The sequence below is a fragment of the Salmo salar genome, chromosome 01, assembly GCF_965601325.2.
Source record: "Salmo salar chromosome 01, fSalSal1, whole genome shotgun sequence".
Lineage (NCBI taxonomy): Eukaryota > Metazoa > Chordata > Actinopteri > Salmoniformes > Salmonidae > Salmo > Salmo salar.
In genome coordinates, this window is record NC_138291.1 from 154,381,753 (window position 1) to 154,403,112 (window position 21,360).

At 45.1% G+C, this 21,360-nt stretch overlaps 1 protein-coding gene across 5 annotated transcripts in view; it reads right to left on the minus strand.

The window, feature by feature from the left end:
* The window catches only part of LOC106566514 (ankyrin-1), a 123,951-nt gene that overhangs the window by 26,515 nt on the left and 76,076 nt on the right, over window positions 1–21,360 (minus strand). For 3 of the 5 annotated variants that reach the window (XM_082955378.1, XM_082955380.1, XM_082955381.1), the window contains exons 2-27: window positions 16,843–16,944; window positions 13,487–13,585; window positions 12,818–12,916; window positions 12,599–12,697; window positions 11,974–12,159; window positions 11,452–11,550; window positions 11,222–11,320; window positions 11,012–11,110; window positions 10,521–10,718; window positions 10,149–10,247; window positions 9,842–9,940; window positions 9,462–9,560; window positions 9,009–9,206; window positions 8,566–8,664; window positions 8,185–8,286; window positions 7,842–8,039; window positions 7,448–7,546; window positions 7,003–7,101; window positions 6,705–6,803; window positions 6,403–6,495; window positions 6,185–6,257; window positions 5,789–5,809; window positions 4,686–4,809; window positions 4,470–4,533; window positions 4,231–4,343; window positions 3,751–3,975 (exon numbers count right to left, since the gene is read on the minus strand). In XM_082955378.1, coding sequence (XP_082811504.1) covers window positions 3,751–3,975; window positions 4,231–4,343; window positions 4,470–4,533; window positions 4,686–4,809; window positions 5,789–5,809; window positions 6,185–6,257; window positions 6,403–6,495; window positions 6,705–6,803; window positions 7,003–7,101; window positions 7,448–7,546; window positions 7,842–8,039; window positions 8,185–8,286; window positions 8,566–8,664; window positions 9,009–9,206; window positions 9,462–9,560; window positions 9,842–9,940; window positions 10,149–10,247; window positions 10,521–10,718; window positions 11,012–11,110; window positions 11,222–11,320; window positions 11,452–11,550; window positions 11,974–12,159; window positions 12,599–12,697; window positions 12,818–12,916; window positions 13,487–13,585; window positions 16,843–16,944 — 2,984 coding nt within the window. The remainder of the gene's footprint in view (window positions 1–3,750; window positions 3,976–4,230; window positions 4,344–4,469; window positions 4,534–4,685; window positions 4,810–5,788; window positions 5,810–6,184; window positions 6,258–6,402; window positions 6,496–6,704; window positions 6,804–7,002; window positions 7,102–7,447; window positions 7,547–7,841; window positions 8,040–8,184; window positions 8,287–8,565; window positions 8,665–9,008; window positions 9,207–9,461; window positions 9,561–9,841; window positions 9,941–10,148; window positions 10,248–10,520; window positions 10,719–11,011; window positions 11,111–11,221; window positions 11,321–11,451; window positions 11,551–11,973; window positions 12,160–12,598; window positions 12,698–12,817; window positions 12,917–13,486; window positions 13,586–16,842; window positions 16,945–21,360) is intronic. The other 2 variants (XM_014134721.3, XM_082955379.1) reach the window with 2 other exon arrangements.

Consider the following 21,360-nt stretch of genomic DNA (forward strand, 5'->3'; position numbering starts at 1 on the left):
TGCTGAATAGGTGTAGACAAAGAGGAGGTCTCCAGTAGGTGTACCAGAACATTGAAGGGCCGTTTTCTCAAAAGTGGGGTTAAAAGTTTAGCAACTTTCAAAGCAGAATTACTTTCCCATTGTTCCTCAACTGCATTATATGATATACAATTTTGTAGCTCTGAGTCTGTACTTTTATTCAATGGAAAAAAACACAATTTCAAATTTTGCAACATATGACCGAATCGAGGTCGGTCACAAATACTTGTAATGTCTTTTTAAAATAATTCCCCCCAGGGCTTGAAATTAAGGGCATCCCGTCATCCCTGGGATGATAAAAAAATATGTATACAGTTCAAAACAGTCTTCTGGGACAGTTCTGGGATGACAGATCCAAAATTCAAACCACTGCAAATAACAAAAATTAAAAAAGCAATGAGGCTGATGCAACAAATCAGACCGTTTAGCTTAACATTTTGATAAAGTTTTATTTGTTCATTTTATAAGCTCAACAATGCACACATGGCTGTAGGCTATGCGCAAATGTTCCAAAATACAATTACTGCACGCGCGAGAGGTTTCGTGTGACAGATGAAAATATCCATTCGAAATTAATAAAGAGGGGAGATCTAAAGATGCATCAACTAGCATGGGTTACTAGGATTATGAAAGTAAAGGAAAGTTGATTTGAAAACCAATAGAAAACCAATAGAAAAAAATGCTAGTTTCAAAGGCATATTAAGTGTTTAAAGTAACTCCCTCAACATTTCTATAGTCGTATTTTGTCAAGGCTATTTTAAAACAAGGTAAGATATGCTTCGAAAAATGACAAAACATCCTAGTTTTAAACAATTAAGTTTATGGTTTTAAATTGTTTCAAAATGCTGATCGCCTCTGCCGTCCCTAGGAGGGGTGCGTCACTTGAGTGGGTTGAGTCACTGACGTGATCTTCCTGTCTGGGTTGGGTTGTGCTGTGGCGAAGATCTTTGTGGGCTATACTCGGCCTTGTCTCAGGATGGTAAGTTGGTGGTTGAAGCTATCCCTCAAGTGGTGTGGGGGCTGTGCTTTGGCAAAGTGGGTGGGGTTATATCCAGCCTGTTTGGCCCTGTCCGGGGGTATCGTCGGATGGGGCCACAGTGTCTCCCGACCCCTCCTGTCTCAGCCTCCAGTATTTATGCTGCAGTAGTTTATGTGTCGGGGGCTAGGGTTAGTCTGTTATATCTGGAGGATTTCTCCTGTCTTATCCGGTGTCCTGTGTGAATTTAAGTATGCTCTTTCTTTCTTTCTTTCTTTCTTTCTTTCTTTCTTTCTTTCTTTCTTTCTTTCTTTCTTTCTTTCTTTCTTTCTTTCTTTCTTTCTTTCTTTCTTTCTTTCTTTCTTTCTCTTCTTTCGGAGGAGGAGGAGGAGGAGGAGGAGGACCTGAGCCCTAGGACCATGCCTCAGGACTATCTGGCCTGATGACTCCTTGCTGTCCCCAGTCCACCTGGCTGTGCTGCTGCTCCAGTTTCAACTGTTCTGCCTGCGGCTATGGAACCCTGACCTGTTCACGTACTACCTGTCCCGGACGTACTACCTGTCCCGGACGTACTACCTGTCCTAGACCTGCTGTTTTCAACTCTCTAGAGACAGCAGGAGCGGTAGAGATACTCTGAAATCGGCTATGAAAAGCCAACTGACATTTACTCCTAAGGTGCTGACCTGTTGCACCTTTGACAACCACTGTGATTATTATTATTTGACCCTGCTGGTCATCTATGAACATTTGAACATTTTATCTTGGCCATGTTCTGTTATAATCTTCACCCGGCACAGCCAGAAGAGGACTGGCCACCCCTCATAGCCTGGTTCCTCTCTCGGTTTCTTCCTAAGTTCTGGCCTTTCTAGGGAGTTTTTCCTAGCCACCGTGCTTCTACACCTGCTTGCTGTTTGGGGTTTTAGGCTGGGTTTCTGTACAGCACTTTGTGACATCATATCACGCTCTAACCATAGAGAGCCCTCTGGGTTCTCTATGGTGTATAGGTCAGAGCATGACTAGGGGGGTTTCTAACATTTCTATTTCTATGTTGGTATTTGTATGGTTCCCAATTAAAGGCAGCTGATTATCGTTGTCTCTAATTGGGGATCATATTTAACCTGTTATGGATAGGGGGCAGTATTTTCACGGCCGGATAAAAAACGTACCCGATTTAATCTGTTTATTACTCCTGCCCATAAACTAGAATATGCATATAATTGTTTGATTTGGATAGAAAACACCCTAAAGTTTCTAAAACTGTTTGAATGGTGTCTGTGAGTATAACAGAACTCATATGGCAGGCCAAAACCTGAGAAGATTCCAAACAGGAAGTGCCCTCTCTGACCATTTCTTGGCCTTCTTTAGCCTCTTTATTGAAAACAGAGGATCTCTGCTGTAACGTGACACTTTCTAAGGCTCCCATAGGCTCTCAGAAGGCGCCAGAACGTTGAATGATGACTCTACAGTCCATGGCTGAAAAACAGTAGCGCACGGCCCGGAGCTTCTCTGCGCCGGTGCCCAGTCCAGGCATGGCATCCAGTCCCGCTCCATGGCCGGAGCCTTCCTCTGTGCCGGTGCCCAGTCCAGGCACGGCGTCCAGTCCTGCTCCATGGCCGGAGCCTTCTTCTGCGCCGGTGCCCAGTCCAGGCACGGCGTCCAGTCCTGCTCCATGGCCGGAGCCTTCCTCTGCTCCCATTCTAACCCTTCCCATCTAGGTTCAGGTTTTTGTGGTCGGAGTCCGCACCTTTGGCGGGGGGGGGTGGGGGGGGACGGGTACTGTCACGCCCTGACCATAGAGAGCCCTCTGGGTTCTCTATGGTGTATAGGTCAGAGCGTGACTAGGGGGTCTCTAGCGTTTCTATTTCTATGTTGGTATTTGTATGGTTCCCAATTAGAGGCAGCTGATTATCGTTGTCTCTAATTGGGGATCATACTTAAGTAGCCCATTGTTCCCACCTGTGTTGTGGGATATTGTTTTCAGTTAGTGCCTTAGTGCGCTCTGTACTGGACGTTCGTTGTTTCTTGTTGTTTTTGTTAAGGTTTACTTTGAAATAAAATATGTGGAACTATACGCACGCTGCACCTTGGTCCTCTCCTTTCGATGATCGGGACACATCAGCTGATGTAAGAAGGGCTTCATAAATACATTTGATTGATTGCTCAGATTCCAGGTGGGTGATGTGCAGTGCACAACAGGCACTATCCTTCACTCTCCAGCCTTGTGACCATTTGATCCGAACGAACCGTGCCTAGAGTATTTTGACAGAATCAAGCCTTTAGACGCTAATTATCCTTCATTATATTTTTCAAACATGACATTAGCCTATATTTATGTAATTAAAAGTCTCATTAAAGTTTGGCTACATTTTCTGGCGCCTCATGTCAGCATCGGTTTTGACATGAGGCTGTGGTCAATATGCATATAAACTACACTTTGACATATAGGCTTTTTTTATTTATTATTTATTTACATTTATTTGAAAATTATTCCAATGTTTGCCTCTCTGATCCTAATTGTTTGACATTGTGATTTTTGTGTGATTAATGTCGAGCCCTGCTATTAGTATTTGAATCTTTTGTGATTAATGCTCCTAAAAAATTTTTTTCCCCCTATAAAACAATCGTCACTATCACTCTCCACTGGACAGTGAAATGCAAGATCCCCACTGTCCCATCAAATACAGGGTGATTGACTGACATATAAACATATACATATACACATACATACATATGCACACATTTGCACACACACTTACTCTAAGAAGTGCATACTGGAGGGCCCCAGGGAGATGATACGGCTGGCCAGGCCCTCTCCCTCCACTAGCGGGGGAGGGGTGGTGAGTTTCTGGGGTTTGACCAGACGACAGGTGATGCGGGTGGGGGCTGCACAGGTCCGAGGGGGGATGATGACACGCAGCCCGTGGTGTCTGCTGCCACGCATGGAGCCCCCCCGGGCATCCACCATGAAACTGACCAGGAACCTGAACAGCAACCAATGAGAACCACCATTATTGAGAGAATAACTGTCCAACCGTGCTTCATTCAACATCATCCTGATCAAACTAAATCACAAAACAGTCATAATGACCTCGTAAAAGAGATGTAATCACACTGAATAGAAGAAATATGAAGAAAGCTGCAGATTTGTTATGCTTGTAATGTGTTAGTATTGTGTGTAATAGGGTGTACACCTCTATTTTTGTAGTGCGTAAGCACTGTAGAGGGAGTAAACTGACCCTGTGTGTATAGGGCTGGCCACTGGGCTGACGTTGTCAGAGGTCTCTGTAGCAGGACTGCTGGGGATCAGAGAGTCCTCATCATAGTCCTTAGGCAGGGGGACAGGGGTGTGCTGTGGAGACAGAGGGAGGGAGAGAGAGAGCGAGAGAGAGCACTTTCTAATCATCAGCAATTGCATTTGATGAGATACATCTACCACCTGTATCCAATCATAATTAATAAATCCTTTAAACATTACCCCCTCCAGCAGGATGGTCTCAGGGGACACACATGGGATTCTGGGAATTGCAGGAGAGTATGGCCTACACCAAAAAAAAAGAAAGAGATAAAAGAAGTGAGTGGGCCAAAGAGGAATATGGTGGAAAATCCTTTCCCTCACATTTCAGGACATTTCCTCAGATGACTGGACTCTGATGCACAACGTGTTCAGACCGACCCTGGCATTGTCACTTACGTGGTACCCAGTCCACCCTCAAAGTCTCTCAGGGTCTTCTTAGGGGACAGGAAATCATCATCCTGGTCCTTGAGGTCATCAAGCTTCAGGTAGCGAGCACCATCCATCCCCAGCAACTCATCACCTGCAGAGCACAGACAGACAGACAGACAGACAGACAGACAGACAGACAGACAGACAGACAGACAGACAGACAGACAGACAGACAGACAGACAGACAGACAGACAGACAGACAGACAGACAGACAGACAGACAGACAGACAGACAGACAGACAGACAGACAGACAGACAGACAGACAGACAGACAGACAGACAGACAGACAGACAGACAGACAGACAGACAGAAACAAGTCAATAGAGAGTCTACACAGTCATATTAGCCACAATACCACTACCCACTGCCTCCCACCATCCATCCATTTCCACATATAGTAACATCACCAAGCAGTTTCAGATCGATCAAAGCAATGGAGTCAAACCGACAACAACCACAGCCCATGGAGACCAATGGAAAAACAAGACGATTGACAACACAGAATAGAACACACTGCATGGTCCCCAGCATGGCACCCGGTTACAGCTTTAGTGAGCATGCCCGTTAGAGATTGGATTTCTGTATGGGAGGGAATGCCTTGGTTACTGAAAAAGGTTCATATAACTACAAGCTGTTACAGAGGGGTATACACACAGTCACTGTGTTTTTGCTGTTCCTTGAGTGCTTCTCAGCTGGACTTGTATCTATGTAATTAGTCTGTTGATCAATTAAGCACTGCAGGACTGGATCCCTCAGTGGCAGAACGGTAAAGGCAAATGTCATGACCACATCACATGCCAATAAAACACTGACTTTGTTGTTACATTGAGCATAGAGGAAGAGAGAGAGAAAAGAGAGGGGAAAGAGAGAGAGAGAGAGAGAGAGAGAGAGAGAGAGAGAGAGAGAGAGAGAGAAAGAGAACAGGATAGCAGGAAAAATGTATGAGAAAGTGAGAGTTATAAAGAGAGATTGATAGAGAATAGAGAATGAGAAAGTGCTTGCAATGAAGGCACAATTGCACGAGCCACCAGATGACCGGACAAAACAGAGAGACGGACACTGTCCTACCTAATGTTAGCGCTGCAATACCTACAAAACAAATGGAAAAAGGCATTGTTTAGGCTAGTCATCTAACCACTAGGCAGGTAGCCTAGTGATTAGAGCGTCGGACTAGTAACGAAAGGTAAAAATCTGTCGTTCTGCCCCTGAACAAGGCAGTTAACCCACTGTTCCTAGGTCGTCATTAAAAATAAGGATTTGTTCTTAACTGACTTGCCTAGTTAAATAAAGGTAATAAAATAAAAGGTTCAGCCTCATGGCAGTGCTTGACCTTTTTCTCTAGTCTTCGGTCCTCTGCCATGACACTGAACCGGGGCTGACAATCACAAGACACACAGAAGTACTATTTCTGACAGAAAGCCTACGAGCTAAGAATAAACGTGTCTCGGGAGTGCACCAACCTACCCTCATCCTCTGAAACGTCCAATATCTCATCCACTGTCTCAGGGAAACTCATCCGATGTTTCTCTGTGGTGATCTGGGAAAAGTCAAGAGAAGGAGAGAGAAATGAGTGCTATCATCTGACATGCTCAAATACATCATTCCAGTTAACATGTTGTACTGTAGGTCAGCGACTCACAGAATACACAAACACACTAGTAACCATGTGAAGTGCTGCTCACCACGGAAACGGCCTCCTCTGTGACCAACTTCAGCACATCAATGACAGAGATGTAACCCAGACGCTTGGCGATGCCCAGAGGAGAAGTCCCATTCTACCACAGAGAACAGAGACAGACAGGAGACACACAGTTCAGACACCAGAAGAAGCCTGTAGATGGAAGCCTGATGGAAGGAGAGTAGAGGAAAGCAATGAGGGGATAATGTGAAGAAGTGAAGAAGAGAATATATAGTAAAGGAAAAGCAGATCTAGAGGAGAAGGGTGGAATGGAGGGATGAGGAAAAGAAAGAAGGGTGTGTTTACAGTGGTGATGTCGTTGGGCTGGGCTCCGTGTTTGAGCAGCAGGGTAACGATGTCAGTATGACCCTGCTGGGCGGCCTGGTGCAGGGGAGTGTAGCCCACCTAGATAGGGGGGTGGAGAGAGGGAGCATAGAGAGAGAGAGAGTTTGAGTGCTACAGTAAATGCAAGATTGCTGACATTGACAATAAATTCCATGTCCAATCTAATGTAATTGGAGTGAAGGCGGAAGTGACGTGAGGCAGGGCAGAGCCACACTAACAGGTGCCATGTGTAAGGAGGAGTGTAGCAGCAGCGTCTCACTCTGGTCTTGCTGTTCACATGAGCCTGCTGCTGCAGGAGGAACTTCACCATCTTGATGTTGCCATAGTGACAGGCCACGTGAAGTGCTGTGTAGCCCATCTGAAAGAAAGATGGAGAGCGAGAGAGGGAGGGAGGGAGGGAGAGAGAGACAGAGAGAAAATAGTGAGAGTTGGCAGTGTTTCAATGGCCTCATTACTGCCTCATTATAAACAGCTTGGTGGCTTTGTTGTACCAGTCCTAGCAGTAAAACATATTTGAGAGTGTGGATGCTGTATGAAAGTATTGGATATGACATGACATCATAGTGTGTGGTACATTATACTGCTTATATTGAACCCCACTCTACTGAATGTAACAAAAAGTCTACATTACACTACATTACAAAACTGTTCTGTTTTTATACTCTATTATGAGGTGTGTGGTTGATATCATATGTATGCCTTACCCGTGAGGCTGCGTAGACTGATGCCCCCTGTTTGACCAGGGTGTCTGCTATCCCTACGTGACCTTCCTGGGCCACCAGGTGCAGAGGGGTCAGTCCATTCTGATAGACACAGGGGGAACAGGAGGCAGTTGGTCAGTCTGTTCACTAACCAGCTCTGAGTCAGTCTGAGTCACAGTGGACCGTCAAATATGTACCACAGCATGCATGCTATACTAGTAGGTAATTACAGTAACCTGTTTGACACAGTGATGAAAACATCATGCCCTGTAGCCCTCAACACTTTATCTTACCATAGCTCTATCAAACCCTGTGTAACTTAGCTAGCTATCCCTGAAAGCTTGCCTCAAACCCTGCTAAGGTCAGAGATGAATTGTTCCTCTCTCTGGTCCAGTACCTTGTTCCCCAGGTTGACGTTAGCCTGTTTGGAGATGAGCAGGGCCACCATGTCCGGCCGGCCCTCCTGGGAGGCCAGGTGGAGGGGCGTGACCCCCTGAAGGGACTCAGCGTTGGCAGAGGCTCCGTACTGCAGCAGGCACCCGGCCACCTCCACCTGGTTCTGCTTGGCTGCAATGTGCAGGGGAGTGTATCCATTCTATAGACAGACACAGGAGTCAGCAGGGGTAATACACTGGATCATCAATGGGTGGGTCATATTATCATATTGAACAATGATCCTGAAAAGGGGGGGAGGTATACAGTATACGTGTGGTGTGTGTGTGTTACATTGTTCCTCATACCCGGGCAGTGCTGTGTGCGTTGCCTCCCTTGCTAACCAGCAGCTTGGCCACGTCCAGGTTGTTGTGATGGACGGCCACATGTAGAGGAGTCAAGCCATTCTGCTTGGACACACATACACACACCTACTGTCACTAGCTATTGAAATAACAGAATATCAGCCTGCCTTTGTGGGCGCATAATGTTTCTAAAATGGTGGGATACAGTGATTCCTTTTGGGCTGTGATTAAAGACAGTCAGTGCTAAGAAAATAAGGTTTATTTGTTACTTGGGTCACAGGAAAGATCCATAAGCTTTAGGTGGGTCACACCATTGAGCAGTATGCCTAACACTGATAAAAAGCACAGGACAGTCCATGCTGTGTTGCAGTGTGTTCTTCATACCTTTCCAGCCGCATTGGGGTTGGCTCCTCTCTCCAGCAGCAGCTCAACCACATCCACCTTGCCATACTTACAGGCCACATGGAGAGGAGTGAAGCCTTTCTGCTTGGACACACAAACACAGATTCAGCATGAGCAGGAGAACTAAAAGAGGTCAGGTGTGAAGGGATTAGGATTGAGATTGAATGAGTTTGAGAGAGAAATGGGGTTAGAGAGAATGAGAAAGAGAGAGAGAGTGAGAGAGACATAGAGAGATAGAAAGAGAGAGACAAAGACAGAGAGAGAGAGAGAGAGAGAGAGAGACAGAAAGACAGAGAAAGAGAGAGAGAGAGAGAGAGAGAGACAGAAAGACAGAGACAGAGAGAGAGAGAGAGACAAAGACAGAGAAAGAGAGAGAGAGAGAGAGATACAGAGACAGAGAAAAAGTCAGTAAATTAAAGGAGAACCTTTGTCATCTTGGTTTGTTGGGCCCCCCCGTCCAGGAGGATGCGGGTGGTGTGGGTGTGTCCCTCGCGGGCGGCGATGTGTAAGGGGGTGTGGCCAGCGGTGGTAGCCGAGTCGGGATTGGCCTTGTGCTCCAGGAGCAGCTTGACCAGCTCCTTATGTCCCATACGGGCCGCACAGTGCAGAGGGGTCTGGTCATCCTAGAGAGACAGGGATGGAGAGAGAGACTGAGAGTGAGGAGAAACAGAGGTTGGAATGATAATTGTATTTAGCGAGCAGTAACAGTGAGGTATTTGTGCAGTGTATGCTGTTGTAGACTGTAGCTGAAGAAAATAAATGTGCGTTGGTGGTTTGAATGTGTATTCCAGCCAGGACAGAGTTTGTTGTAAAACATTATGACGTACACACAGTAGATGTGTGCAGTATGTATGGTTACATGACAGTGTGTGCAGTACCTTAGCCTTGGCATCCACCTGTGCTGTGTTCTGCAACAGGAACAGAGCCACCTCACAGTGGCCTGCCCTGGACGCCATGTGGAGGGGCGTCTCCACTTTCTGTTACACAAACCCAGGTCAGAGGTCACATAGCCTGTCACAACCACTCTGCCATTAAACACATGACTATGCTATGTAATATCAATAGCACACATAAAATATCACTTCATACACACAGAGAACAGCCATTCAATTATTATTAATGCACGGACCAGATACCAATCCATTTACCATAACCTTTGCTGGTGTTCATTTCAACAAGTTACTTCTAGTCAATCAGAGTGTGATGGAAATGTCCCCCCCTGTGTCAGGAATAAAGGTTATAAAGGGGGTTCTCTCACCACATTGGAGGCGTTGGGTGAAGCTCCTCTATGGAGCAGGTTCTTCACAATGTTCAGGTGCCCCATGAAGGCTGCTACATGAAGAGGGGTCAGACCAGACTAATGGGAGAGAGAAACAGCATATGAAGAGAGGAGAGTTAAGGGTTAAGGTTTTATAACAATTCATCACCATTAGGCTTACATTGACACCTCCAGACATTTTATAATGACAGAATTGACACCCAACAATTGCAACAATAACAAAAAGTACAGCTTGTCCTGAGAACCCCAACAAGTCCTATTGCTCTTCAAAAGAGTGTTATCTCACCTCTGTGACGGCCTCTAGGGAGGCAGAGTGTTTCAGCAGAAGGTCCATGGAGCGGATGTGGTTCTTCTTACAGGCAATGTGGAGGGGAGTGAACCCATTCTGAACACAATAGGAACACAGACCGAAAATGTAGCAAATTCAGCATAGGGTTTGCGTTTAGTATGCACAAAATGGGAGAACACATTCGGAAATGTTACTGCCTGTACTTCTTGTGTGCTTATTCGTATCTCATAATGTTTTCTACTCTTTGTGCCTGCTGTACGCAACCCAGTTATAAAAGTTCAGTAACCTGACCAACGGACATCTCCAGTACACCTCACACACTAAGTACCAGTATACAGAAATAGAAGGACACTTAGAAGAGCTGCTGACCAGTGCACGTGCGTTGGCCTTGGCCCCCTTGTCCAGCAGCACTTTGGCCATGCGGTGGTGACCACAGTGGGCCGCCACGTGTAGAGGGGTTAGGTGGTCCAGCGTGATGTCATCAATCTCAGCGTCGTACTGAAGGAGCTGCCTCACACAGTCCATGTGGTCTCCCTGGGCCGCCATGTGAATGGGGGACAGGCCATTCTGGAGGGGAGAGAGGGAGGACCGGGAAAGATATAAAAGGAATGAAAGAGAAACAAAGAGAAGAGCAGTGTAAGACCTTTGAGAGAAGAAAGCATCTATAAATTCATAATACTGAAATAAGTGACGCATCAGCGTAGTTGGCAGAGGATCATTTGGCATTGGTTACTGCAAAAATTGCAAGTGAGTGTGATATCGTGCCAAAGTGGCCTTAAGGGTGTGATATATGTGCCAAAGTGGCCATAAAGTATGGCCCTTTATTTTCCCTAGTGGGCCACGAGAGGCCTCTGGCTGACCTTGGTCTTGGCCTGGATGGGAGCCCCCAGATCCAGCAGGAGATCGATGATCCTGACATGACCGTTCCTGGCCGCACAGTGCAGAGGGGTCAGCTCATCCTAAATAGATGGAAGGAGCCAGGTAAGGTCCATAAGCTTTCAAGTCAAATGGCAGAAAGAGGAGGAGGAGGAGGAGGAAGAAGAGGAAGAGCAGGTGTAGGGTTACAGTACCTTGGTCATGGCGTCTATCTGGGCCCCTCTGTCCAGCAAAAGTCGAACCATGATCGCATTACCCCTCCTGGAGGCTATGTGTAGGGGGGTGATACCATTCTGAGAAAGGGGAAAGAACAATTTCTAAATCAATTTAATCAAAGACTCTCCTGTTAGGAAATGGGGTCTTTGAGGGACTATGTTATCAATGTCATGGTTAAGGCAGTAGCGGTGAGGGTTAATGGACTGACCTTGGGAGTAAAGTTGACATTGGCGCCTCTGTTTATCAGCAGTTGGGCCACACTCAGGTTCTCATAGTGAGCCGCAATGTGGAGAGGAGTGAAGCCAGTCTACAGACAGACAAAGATAGAGAGAGAAACAGAGAGACAGAGTGAGAAACAGAGATAGAAAGAAAAAGAGAGAGAGAGATAAAAGAGATAGAGACAGAAAGAGAGAGAGAGAGAGATAAAGAGACAGAAAAAGAGACAAGGAGAGAGAGATAAAGAGACAGAAAAATATATAGAGAGAGACACACAGAAAGAGATTTTTTTAATGTTATTTTCATAATCCATGTTTGCAGGCATCTTTTTTGTTTATTCATGTAATCACTTTTGTTGCTATTGTTTTTCTCCAAGTCAACACAACAGTGTTATGACTGATTACTTCAGCTAACGACATCAGCATATTAAGCCTTAATGAGTCATCACAGACACGCACACACACACATACTCACACACACATACTCACACACACACACACACACTGAATAGTACCTTGCTGAGGACATCGGGGTTAGGGTCGTTCTGCAGCAGCACGGCGGCAGTGCGTGTGTCGTCGTTGCGTGCAGCGATGTGCAGGGCGGGCAGACGGACCTTGCCCTTGGTGCCGTAGTTGATGAGCAGGGCCACCACGTTCTCATGACCCTGCTGAAGAGCCACTGCCAGCGGCGTGAACCCATCCTGACAGACAGGGTGAGAGAGGGGAGGGAGAAGAAGGGATAGAGGGAGGGGTGGCCAGGGTAAAAAGGGAGGAAGGGGGAGAGGAAAGGACAGAGGGAGAGGTAGTGAGATAGTAAAGTAAGAAGGGGTAAAGAGGAGGAGGGGAGGGAGAAGGTAAGCAAGGTCAACAAGAGACAGCAAGGGAGTAGGAGGAAAAGAGGGAGAGGGGGAAAGGGAGACAAGCCAAATGATAATGGAGGGGGTGAGAGATGGGTAAGTAGAGGGAGAGGAAGAGAGAGAGAAAGAAAATAAAGATAGTGGCAAATTTGAGACAATGTACATTGAGATTACTGTAATAGAAAGATGAGAGAAAGTTAATGTAGCATTGTCTATTGGACTGAATCCAATACACATCTAAGAAACAACTAAATGTCTGTTTGCTCCGTGGGCTTTCACTCACCTCTGTTGGAAGGCTCTGATTGGCTCCGTTCTCTAGCAGAAACTTTACTACATCTAAGTGGTTCTCTTGTGCAGCCATGTATAGGGGACTGAAGCCTTTCTGTAATGAAGAGGCACATGGCGCATGGTTACCAGCAACACACACAAATATACATGCACACAACTCCCCCCCCCCCCCCAGGTAACTGTAATGTGCAGTATAATGTCCCAGATGAATCACCTGTGACTGGGAATTGACGTTGGCTCCATAGTTGACGAGCTCAGCCACCACTCTCTCCTGGCCTGCCAATGCAGCGATATGGAGGGCAGTGTTCCCTTTCTGGAGGTGACAGACACACATACACAAACATTGTTTCATTCATTAAGGTTGTGAATGACTGGCACGTTAGTGCCACATTAAACACGGCTGGAGTGGCATGACACAGGAACACAGGGAGCTATGTTCTGTACACACACACACACACACACACACACACACACACACACACACACACACACACACACACACACACACACACACACACACACACACACACACACACACACACACACACACACACACACACACACACACACAGGGAGCAGAGAGCAGCCTAATGACCAAAATCTCTATTTAAAAAGCTTCCTTTATGAAACACAGCTCAGAAATAATTAGTTATGACATATTAGATAGATATATGTTTACAGGCCAATCAAATGAGCGGAATAAGTCATAAGCATGTGTATAAGCTTATAATACATGTGGTGGATCCTGTCTGTGAACAGTCTGTTATATAGCTAGCTGGTGAATATCTCAATCAGTCAGAGGTAAGTCAGAGGTAGGTGCTATGCACCTGTGGTACTATGTGGGTGGAGTCATGGTAAGCAGTGAGCAGTGTGTGAGTAGTACCTTAGTCGTGGTCTCCAGGACAATGCCAGCGTGTAGTAGCCCCAGGACCATCTTGACGTGGCCTTCTTTAGAGGCCAGATGCAAACCGTTGAGCCCATTCTGCAGTGACAGCAGTGGAAGTCAGCGGTGACCACACAGAACCATCAGAACAAATCGTCAGCCTACAGAGTGAGCTCCAATAGAATCTGTCAGCCTTTTAATCCATCTATAACATGGATTTCTGAGCAGTAGATATACAGTACTAAGAATAACAAGCAGAGAAACTCAAAACCCACAGTGGTTACAGAAGCAACACAAAAATATTTCAGAAGATAAACAACCTTAAGACTTTTTCAGTCGGGTCCCAAAGGAAGCAGAGAGCATGGATTTATTTCAGGCTTGTCTGGGTGTACAGCTGCAGAATCAGACTGTCTAACAGTACAGTCTGTGCCTGTCTCTGCTGTGCCAGCCTGCAGTACCATGACTGGCCACAGTTTGCAAAGCACACTGGTCCCTCTACTGCCCTCAAACTGCAGTGTCACTCAATTCACGTGGATATCACACGCATGGGGGAGACAAACACAGATGCACGAACGCGCAAACGCACACACACGCAAACAAGTGTGTGAATCAGCGGTGTGTTTCTGTGAGCTGGTTGGAGTCTGCTGGATTGTAGATAGGGCAGGGGCAGGTTGGCAGGCTGAAATGTAAAACCCTGAATCCTAGGATTTTCTAGAACAGCAGCGGTAGCACCAAATTTTAGCATAGCTATATGCTCTACTTCAACTCCAATCCTAATTTTAACACATATACAAAACATAGAAAATGTGTATGTTTACATACACACATCACATACCCACATACAGTGCATTCGTAAAGTATTCAGACCCCTTGACTTTTTCCACATTTTGTTATGTTACAGCCTTATTCAAAAATGGATAGTTTTTTTCCACTGATCAATCTACACATAATACCCCTAATGACAAAGCAAAAACTGATTTTTAGACATTTTTGCAAATGTATTAAAAAACCCCCCGAAATATCACTTTTACATAAGTATTCAGAACCTTTACTCAGTACTTTGTTGAAGCACCTTTGACAGAGATTACAGCCTCGGGTCTTCTTGGGTATGACGCTACAAGCTTGGTACACCTGTATTTGGGGATTTTCTCCCATTCTTCTCTGCAGATCCTCTCAAGCTCTGTCAGGTTGGATGGGGAGCATTGCTGCACAGCTATTTTAAGGTCTCTCCAGAGATGTTATTGTAGATCGGGTTCATGTCCGGGCTCTGGCTCAGCCACTCAATGACATACAGAGACTTGTCCTGAAGCCACTCCAGCGTTGTCTTGGCTGTGTGCTTAGGGTCGTTGTCCTGTTGGAAAGTAAAACTTCGCCCCATTCTGAGGTAGTCTTCATCAAGGATCTCTCTGTATTTTGATCCGTTCATCTGTCTCTTGATCCTGACTAGTCTCCCAGTCCCTGCTGCTGAAAAACATCCCCACAGCATGATGCTACCACCACCATGCTTCATCGTAGGGATGGTGCCAGGTTTCCTCCAGACGTGACGCTTGGCATTCAGGCCAAAGAGTTCAATCTTGGTCTCATCAGACCAGACAAGCTTGTTTCTCATGGTCTGAGAGTCCTTTAGGTGCCTTTTGGCAAACTCCAAGCGGGCCATCACGTGCTTTTTACTGAGGAGTGGTTTCCGTCTGGCCACGCTACCATAAAGGCCTGATTGTTGGGGTGCTGCGGAGATGGTTGTCCTTCTGGAAGGTTCTCCCATCTCCACAGAGGATGTCTGGAGCTCGATCAGAGTGACTATCGGGTTCTTGGTCACCTTCCTGACCAAGGCCCTTCTCCGCCGATTGCTCTAGAAAGAGTCTTAGTGGTTCCAAACTTCTTCCATTTAAGAATGATGGAGGCTATGGTGTTCTTGGGGACCTTCAATGCTGCAGAAATTTTTTGGTACATTTCCCCAGATCTGTGCCTCGACACAATCCTGTCTTGGAGCTCTATGGACAATTCCTTCAACCTCATGGCTTGGTTTTTGCTCGGACATGCACTGTCCACTGGGACCTTATATAGACAGGTGTGTGCCTTTCCAAATCATGTCCAATCAATTGAATTTACCACAGGTGGACTCCAATGAAGTTGTAGAAACATCAAGGATGATGAATGCACCTGAGCTCAATTTTGATTCTCATTGCAAAGGGTCTGAATACTTATGTAAATCAGGTATCTGATTTTTATCTTTAATAAATTTGCTAAACATTTCTACTTTTTTTTTGCTTTGTCATTATGGGGTTGTGTGTGTAGATTGATGAGGGGAATTTAAAAAAAAAATGATTTTAGAATAAGGCTGTAACATGACAGAATGTGGAAAAAGGGAAGGGGTCTGAATACTTTCCGAAGGCAGTGTATACACACATGCAGCAATGAATGCACACTAAAGCATACATCCTCACTTGTATGATAGCTCTACCTCTGATTCTAGCCTTAGCCAGTAGTGGTATTATTATAGTGGCAGTATTATCTGGTGTAGAGATAGTGGTATTAGTTTTATTGTCGGCTTGGTGCCATGGTTGTTTCTGTGAATGGTGCTGAGGGGTTGCAGTAGCAGGCTGCAGGCTGTAGGCTTACAGAGTGGGTGTGCATTCCCCAAGCTGCCCTAAGTGGTTATGTGTACAAACTGAACTCCCTTCCATTCACCAAAGTACTGATGAAAAATACATAACAGATTCACTTCAACTTGAGCTTGCGTTCACTCACAAATGTAACACATTTGTATGTTCAAAACAGGAACTAAAACTACATGCTTAGCTATTCTTTACATGTGATGTTATTTAGACTATGTGCTTCTCTCATGATGCAACAAGGTGCCATGGGACAGATTGAGGAGAGGAGTGGGAGGAGAAGAGAGAGGGTCTGGATATATGGTTAATTATATATATTTTTTCATTAAGGTTGTGAATGACTGGAATTAGTGCCACAGTAAACACGGCTGGAGTAGCATGACACAGGAACACAGGGGGTAATGTGGTGACATGGTTATACATGCGTGTATACACACACACACACACACACACACACACACACACACACACACACACACACACACACACACACACACACACACACACACACACACACCACACACACACACACAGAGACCAATGACCTACACGTTTATCTAGGCTAGACTTGACTGTTAATGACTGTGTTTGGCCGAAAACAAATAATGTCATCTATGAAAACCACATCTATAATTTCATATTAATAAAGTCTGATTAAATAAATGTTTTACGAGACAACACATTAACTCTCTTGCCTGTGTACCAGACAGTGACCTTGGGCAGCATGAGGGATCTCTGATGTACCTGATTGGATGTGTTGATGTCTATTCCATTCTTGATGTGGTCAAGAGCCTTGTCCAGGTTCCCTGAACGGGCCGCACGGAGGAAACTGGTGGCAGCATCCGCCTGGAGGGGAAGAGAACACAATCAGAGATAGACAATGACAAAGATAAATAGAGAGAGAGAGAGAGAGAGAGAGAGAGAGAGAGAGAGAGAGAGAGAGAGAGAGAGAGAGAGAGAGAGAGAGAAGAAGTGAGAGACAGAAAATTAGTCTGGTTGTACATTCCAGGGCTAACACGAGACAAAAAAGTTCACATTAACCAATTCTATTTTCTGCCAAAAAAAACAAAAAACATAGGCATAACAGTATAACAGCTGCTTGGTCATCCATGATCTACAATAGTAAGTCAGAGACATTCTTCAATATCAGTCTATTCTTCGAAACTACTCAGTATTCTGCTGTCTGAGAGTCTAAAAATGTCTGACAATCAAAACTGGTGAGGCTGCCCCTCACTAGGAGTTTGGCAGCTATCCATAGCAGAGAACATGCTGTCTGACTTTCTTTCATCACATTCTCAGTGGATCAGAAGTTTACATACACTCAATTGGTATTTGGTAGTATTGCCTTTAAATTGTTTAACTTGGGTCTCGGGTAGCCTTCCACAAGCTTCCCACAATAAGTTGGGTGAATTTTGGCCCATTCCTCCTGACAGAGCTGGTGTAACTGAGTCAGGTTTGTAAGCCTCGTTGCTCGCACACGCGTTTACAGTTCTGCCCACACATTTTCTATGGGATTGAGGTCAGCGCTTTGTGATGGCCACTCCAATACCTTGACTTTCTTGTCCTTAAGCCATTTTGGTACAACTTTGGAAGTATGCTTGGGGTCATTGTGCATTTGAAGACCCATTTGCGACCAAGCTTTAACTTCTTGACTGATGTCTTGAGATGTTGCTTCAATATATCCACATCATTTTCTTCCCTCATTATGCCATCTATTTTGTGAAGTGCACCAGTCCCTCCTGCAGAAAAGCACCCCCACAACATGATGCTACCACCCCCGTGCTTCACGGTTGGGATGATGTTCTTCAGCTTGCAAGCCTCCCCCTTTTTCCTCCGAACATAACGTTGGTCATTATGGCCAAACAGTTCAATTTTTGAGGACATTTCTCCAAAAAGTACAATCTTTGTCCCCATGTGCAGTTGCAAACTGTAGTCTGTCTTTTTTATGGCGGTTTTGGAGCAGTGGCTTCTTCCTTGCTGAGCGGCCTTTCAGGTTATGTCGATATAGGACTCGTTTTACTGTGGATATAGAAACTTTTGTACCTGTTTCCTCCAGCATCTTCACAAGGTCCTTTGCTGTTGTTCTGGAATTGATTTGCACTTTTCGCACCAAAGTACGTTCATCTTTAGGAGACAGAACGCGTCTCCTTCCTGAGCGGTTGTCATAGTCGTGTGTGTAGGTGGCAGGGAAGTCAGGCGCAGGAGAAACCAACTTGGTTAAACTGGAGTAGTTTTATTAACAAAAAACGAACTCCAAAACCAACATACAAACATAACATGGATAAAAATAACCCGTCGCACACCGATACAAAATACACGAGTACATAACATACGAACAATCACTGACAAGGACATGAGGGGAAACAGAGGGTTAAATACACAACATGCAATGAATGGGATTGGAACCAGGTGTGTAGGAAGACAAGACAAAACCAATGGAAAATGAAAAACTGATCAATGATGGCTAGAAGACCGGTGACATCGACTGCCGAGCACCACCCAAACAAGGAGGGGCATCGACTTCGGTAGAAGTCATGACAGCGGTATGACGGCTGCATGGTCCCATGGTGTTTATACTTACGTAATATTGTTTGTACAGATGAATGTGGTACCTTCAGGCGTTTGGAAATTGCTCCCAAGGATGAACCAGACTTGTGGAGGTCTACAATTTTTTTTCTGAGGTCTTGACTGATTTCTTTTGATTTTCTCATGATGTGAAGCAAAGAGGCACTGGGTTTGAAGGTAGGCCTTGAAATAAATCCACAGGTACACCTCCAATTGACTCAAATGATGTCAATTAGCCTATCACAACTCCTAAAGCCATGACAATGACATAATTTTCTGGAATTTTCCAAGCTGTTTAAAGGCACAGTCAATTTAGTGTATGTAAACTTCAGACCCACTGGAATTGTGATACAGTGAATTATAAGTGAAATAATCTGTCTGTAAACAATTGTTGGAAAAATTACTTGTGTCATGCACAAAGTAGATGTCCTGACCAACTTGCCAAAACTATAGTTTGTTAACAAGACATTTGTGGAGTGGTTGAAAAACAAGTTTTAATGACTCCAACCTAAGTGTATGTAAACTTCCGACTTCAACTGTTTGTATTTAACAACTTGTCATCTTAGACCCCACCCTCTGTTCTGTGAGTTGACGGAGGACATTTGGAAGACCTATGTCACTGAGTCAAGGTTCCCCTGTAACAAACCAATATTATACTACATATAGGATGTTTTCACATGTGAAGCCTCATGCTGCAGCTCTGAGTGCCCATGCCAACTTGTCGGCAAATGTTCAGCATTTTTATGCTCCGATTTTCATTCTGCGGCCCTTCGGCCATCTTGTTATGGGATTTCACAGCTGTTGATTGATACGATGGATGTTTCTGCTCCTTCTAAGTAGGCCATATGTGAGCAGAATACTGAGGATAACGTCTCCAGACGACCACCTCCCCCAGTCTCCATCAGTCTCTGAATGGATTGATAAGTGCATCTATGATCTTCAATGTGGGTTTCTTAACATGATTGTCTGAGGGGGGGGGGGGGGGGGGGGGGGGGGTATGGGTCAATCAACGCTCGTGTTTGCGCATGATTGTGCTTGAAAGTGTGTGTGTGTGTGTGTGTGTGTGTGTGTGCGTGTGCGTTTTCATATATTCCTAGAAATGGAAATGAACTAGAACTGCTTTGCAATCACATTCTGTCAACTGGTGCTTGTGCTTATGCTGTGAGGCACAAATCGATTTTCCTTCTCATGTCCCTCTCTCCATCCCTCTCTCCACCTTCCCCTCCATCCCTCTCTCCACCTTCCCCGCAATCTCTTTCTCCATCCTCATTTCCATCCCCCTCTCCCGCTGTCTGTGATATGCGGTCAGTTTAAATCAATGCATCCCATCCCTGTCTGTTCATTTGTAATTGTCATATGCAGTCGGTGCATCAATTTTACTCAGTAATTAGATCCTCAAGCCAAACATGGTGATTTACACTCAGCACGCCGCCTTCCCATCGCTCACGTGCCCCCAGCCCTCTCTCTCTTTATCTCATTTTCCCTCTTGCACTCTCTCTCTTCTTCCCTGGCATGGCAGGCTCCCTGCCTCATTCTCTCACACCCTCCATCTCTCTTCCCTTCCTCCTTCTCCCCCTCCCTTCCCTGCTTTTCCTCAGATCACTGTGTCCCTCTGGTGTCATATTGATGTGATGCTGTGTAATCATGGTATGCTGCAGTATGGCGTGACATATCACAAGTATTCCTACAGTGACGGCCAGTGGAAGAGAGGAGGGTTGAGAGATCAGAGAGAGGACATGTCCGTGTTAACGCAGATTCAATTAAAGCCTTTAATCTCATATCTGTGGAGGAATCTAATACTGTATCATATCGCTGTGTTTAGCTGCTTGCTTCTCTCCAGTGCTATCACAATGCTCTGTAGTGTACGGGTGAGGCTGTGTGTGCATCTGTAGTCTTTACCTGTGCAGTACACAAATCTGTCTGCCCTACCAAGGCCATTTATTTTCCTTCTAGAAGGAAAATCTGTTTCCAGAGGGTGTGTGCATATACAGGGCTCTACTGGAGTTGAATGGATTACGTTCATTTGGAAGAAAAAATGTATGTGATTCAAGGTGAGTGGATGTAAAGATGTGTACACTGCAGTGAGTGGGCTCTTAAAGTAAATACAAATATCCTAAAGGGTCAAGTCAATGTCAGATGTTGAGAAATTCTTCACTTTAACTCAAACACACTCATACATAGGAGTGGTCGACAGGACAGCACACCCAGCAAACAAAAATTGGTTCTGTGAAAGTTCCCAGAACATTAGTTAGGTTGTGGAAATGTTATAATAAGACAAACACTGTCCAGTCGTGGTGATGATTATAGAATGTTTGAAAAAAGCATTTACGTGATGTTGCAAGAACGTCCGTAGAACACATTTAATCTGTTCTTTAAAGGTTCCCAGAATGTTTCATTAGGTTGTGGGAACAGTCTGGTGAGAACATTGTGAGGACATCAGAAAATACATGTTTATTTGATATACAGTGCCTTCGGAAAGTATTCAGACCCCTTGACATTTTACACATTTCGTTACGTTACAGCCTTATTCTAAAATGGATTAAATAAAAAAAAATCCTCAGCAATCTACACACAATACCTCATAATGACAAAGTGAAAACAGGTTTTTAGACAATGTTGGAAGCGTATTAAAATAATAAAACAGAAATACCTGATTTACATAAGTATTCAGACCCTTTGCTATGAGGCTTGAAATTG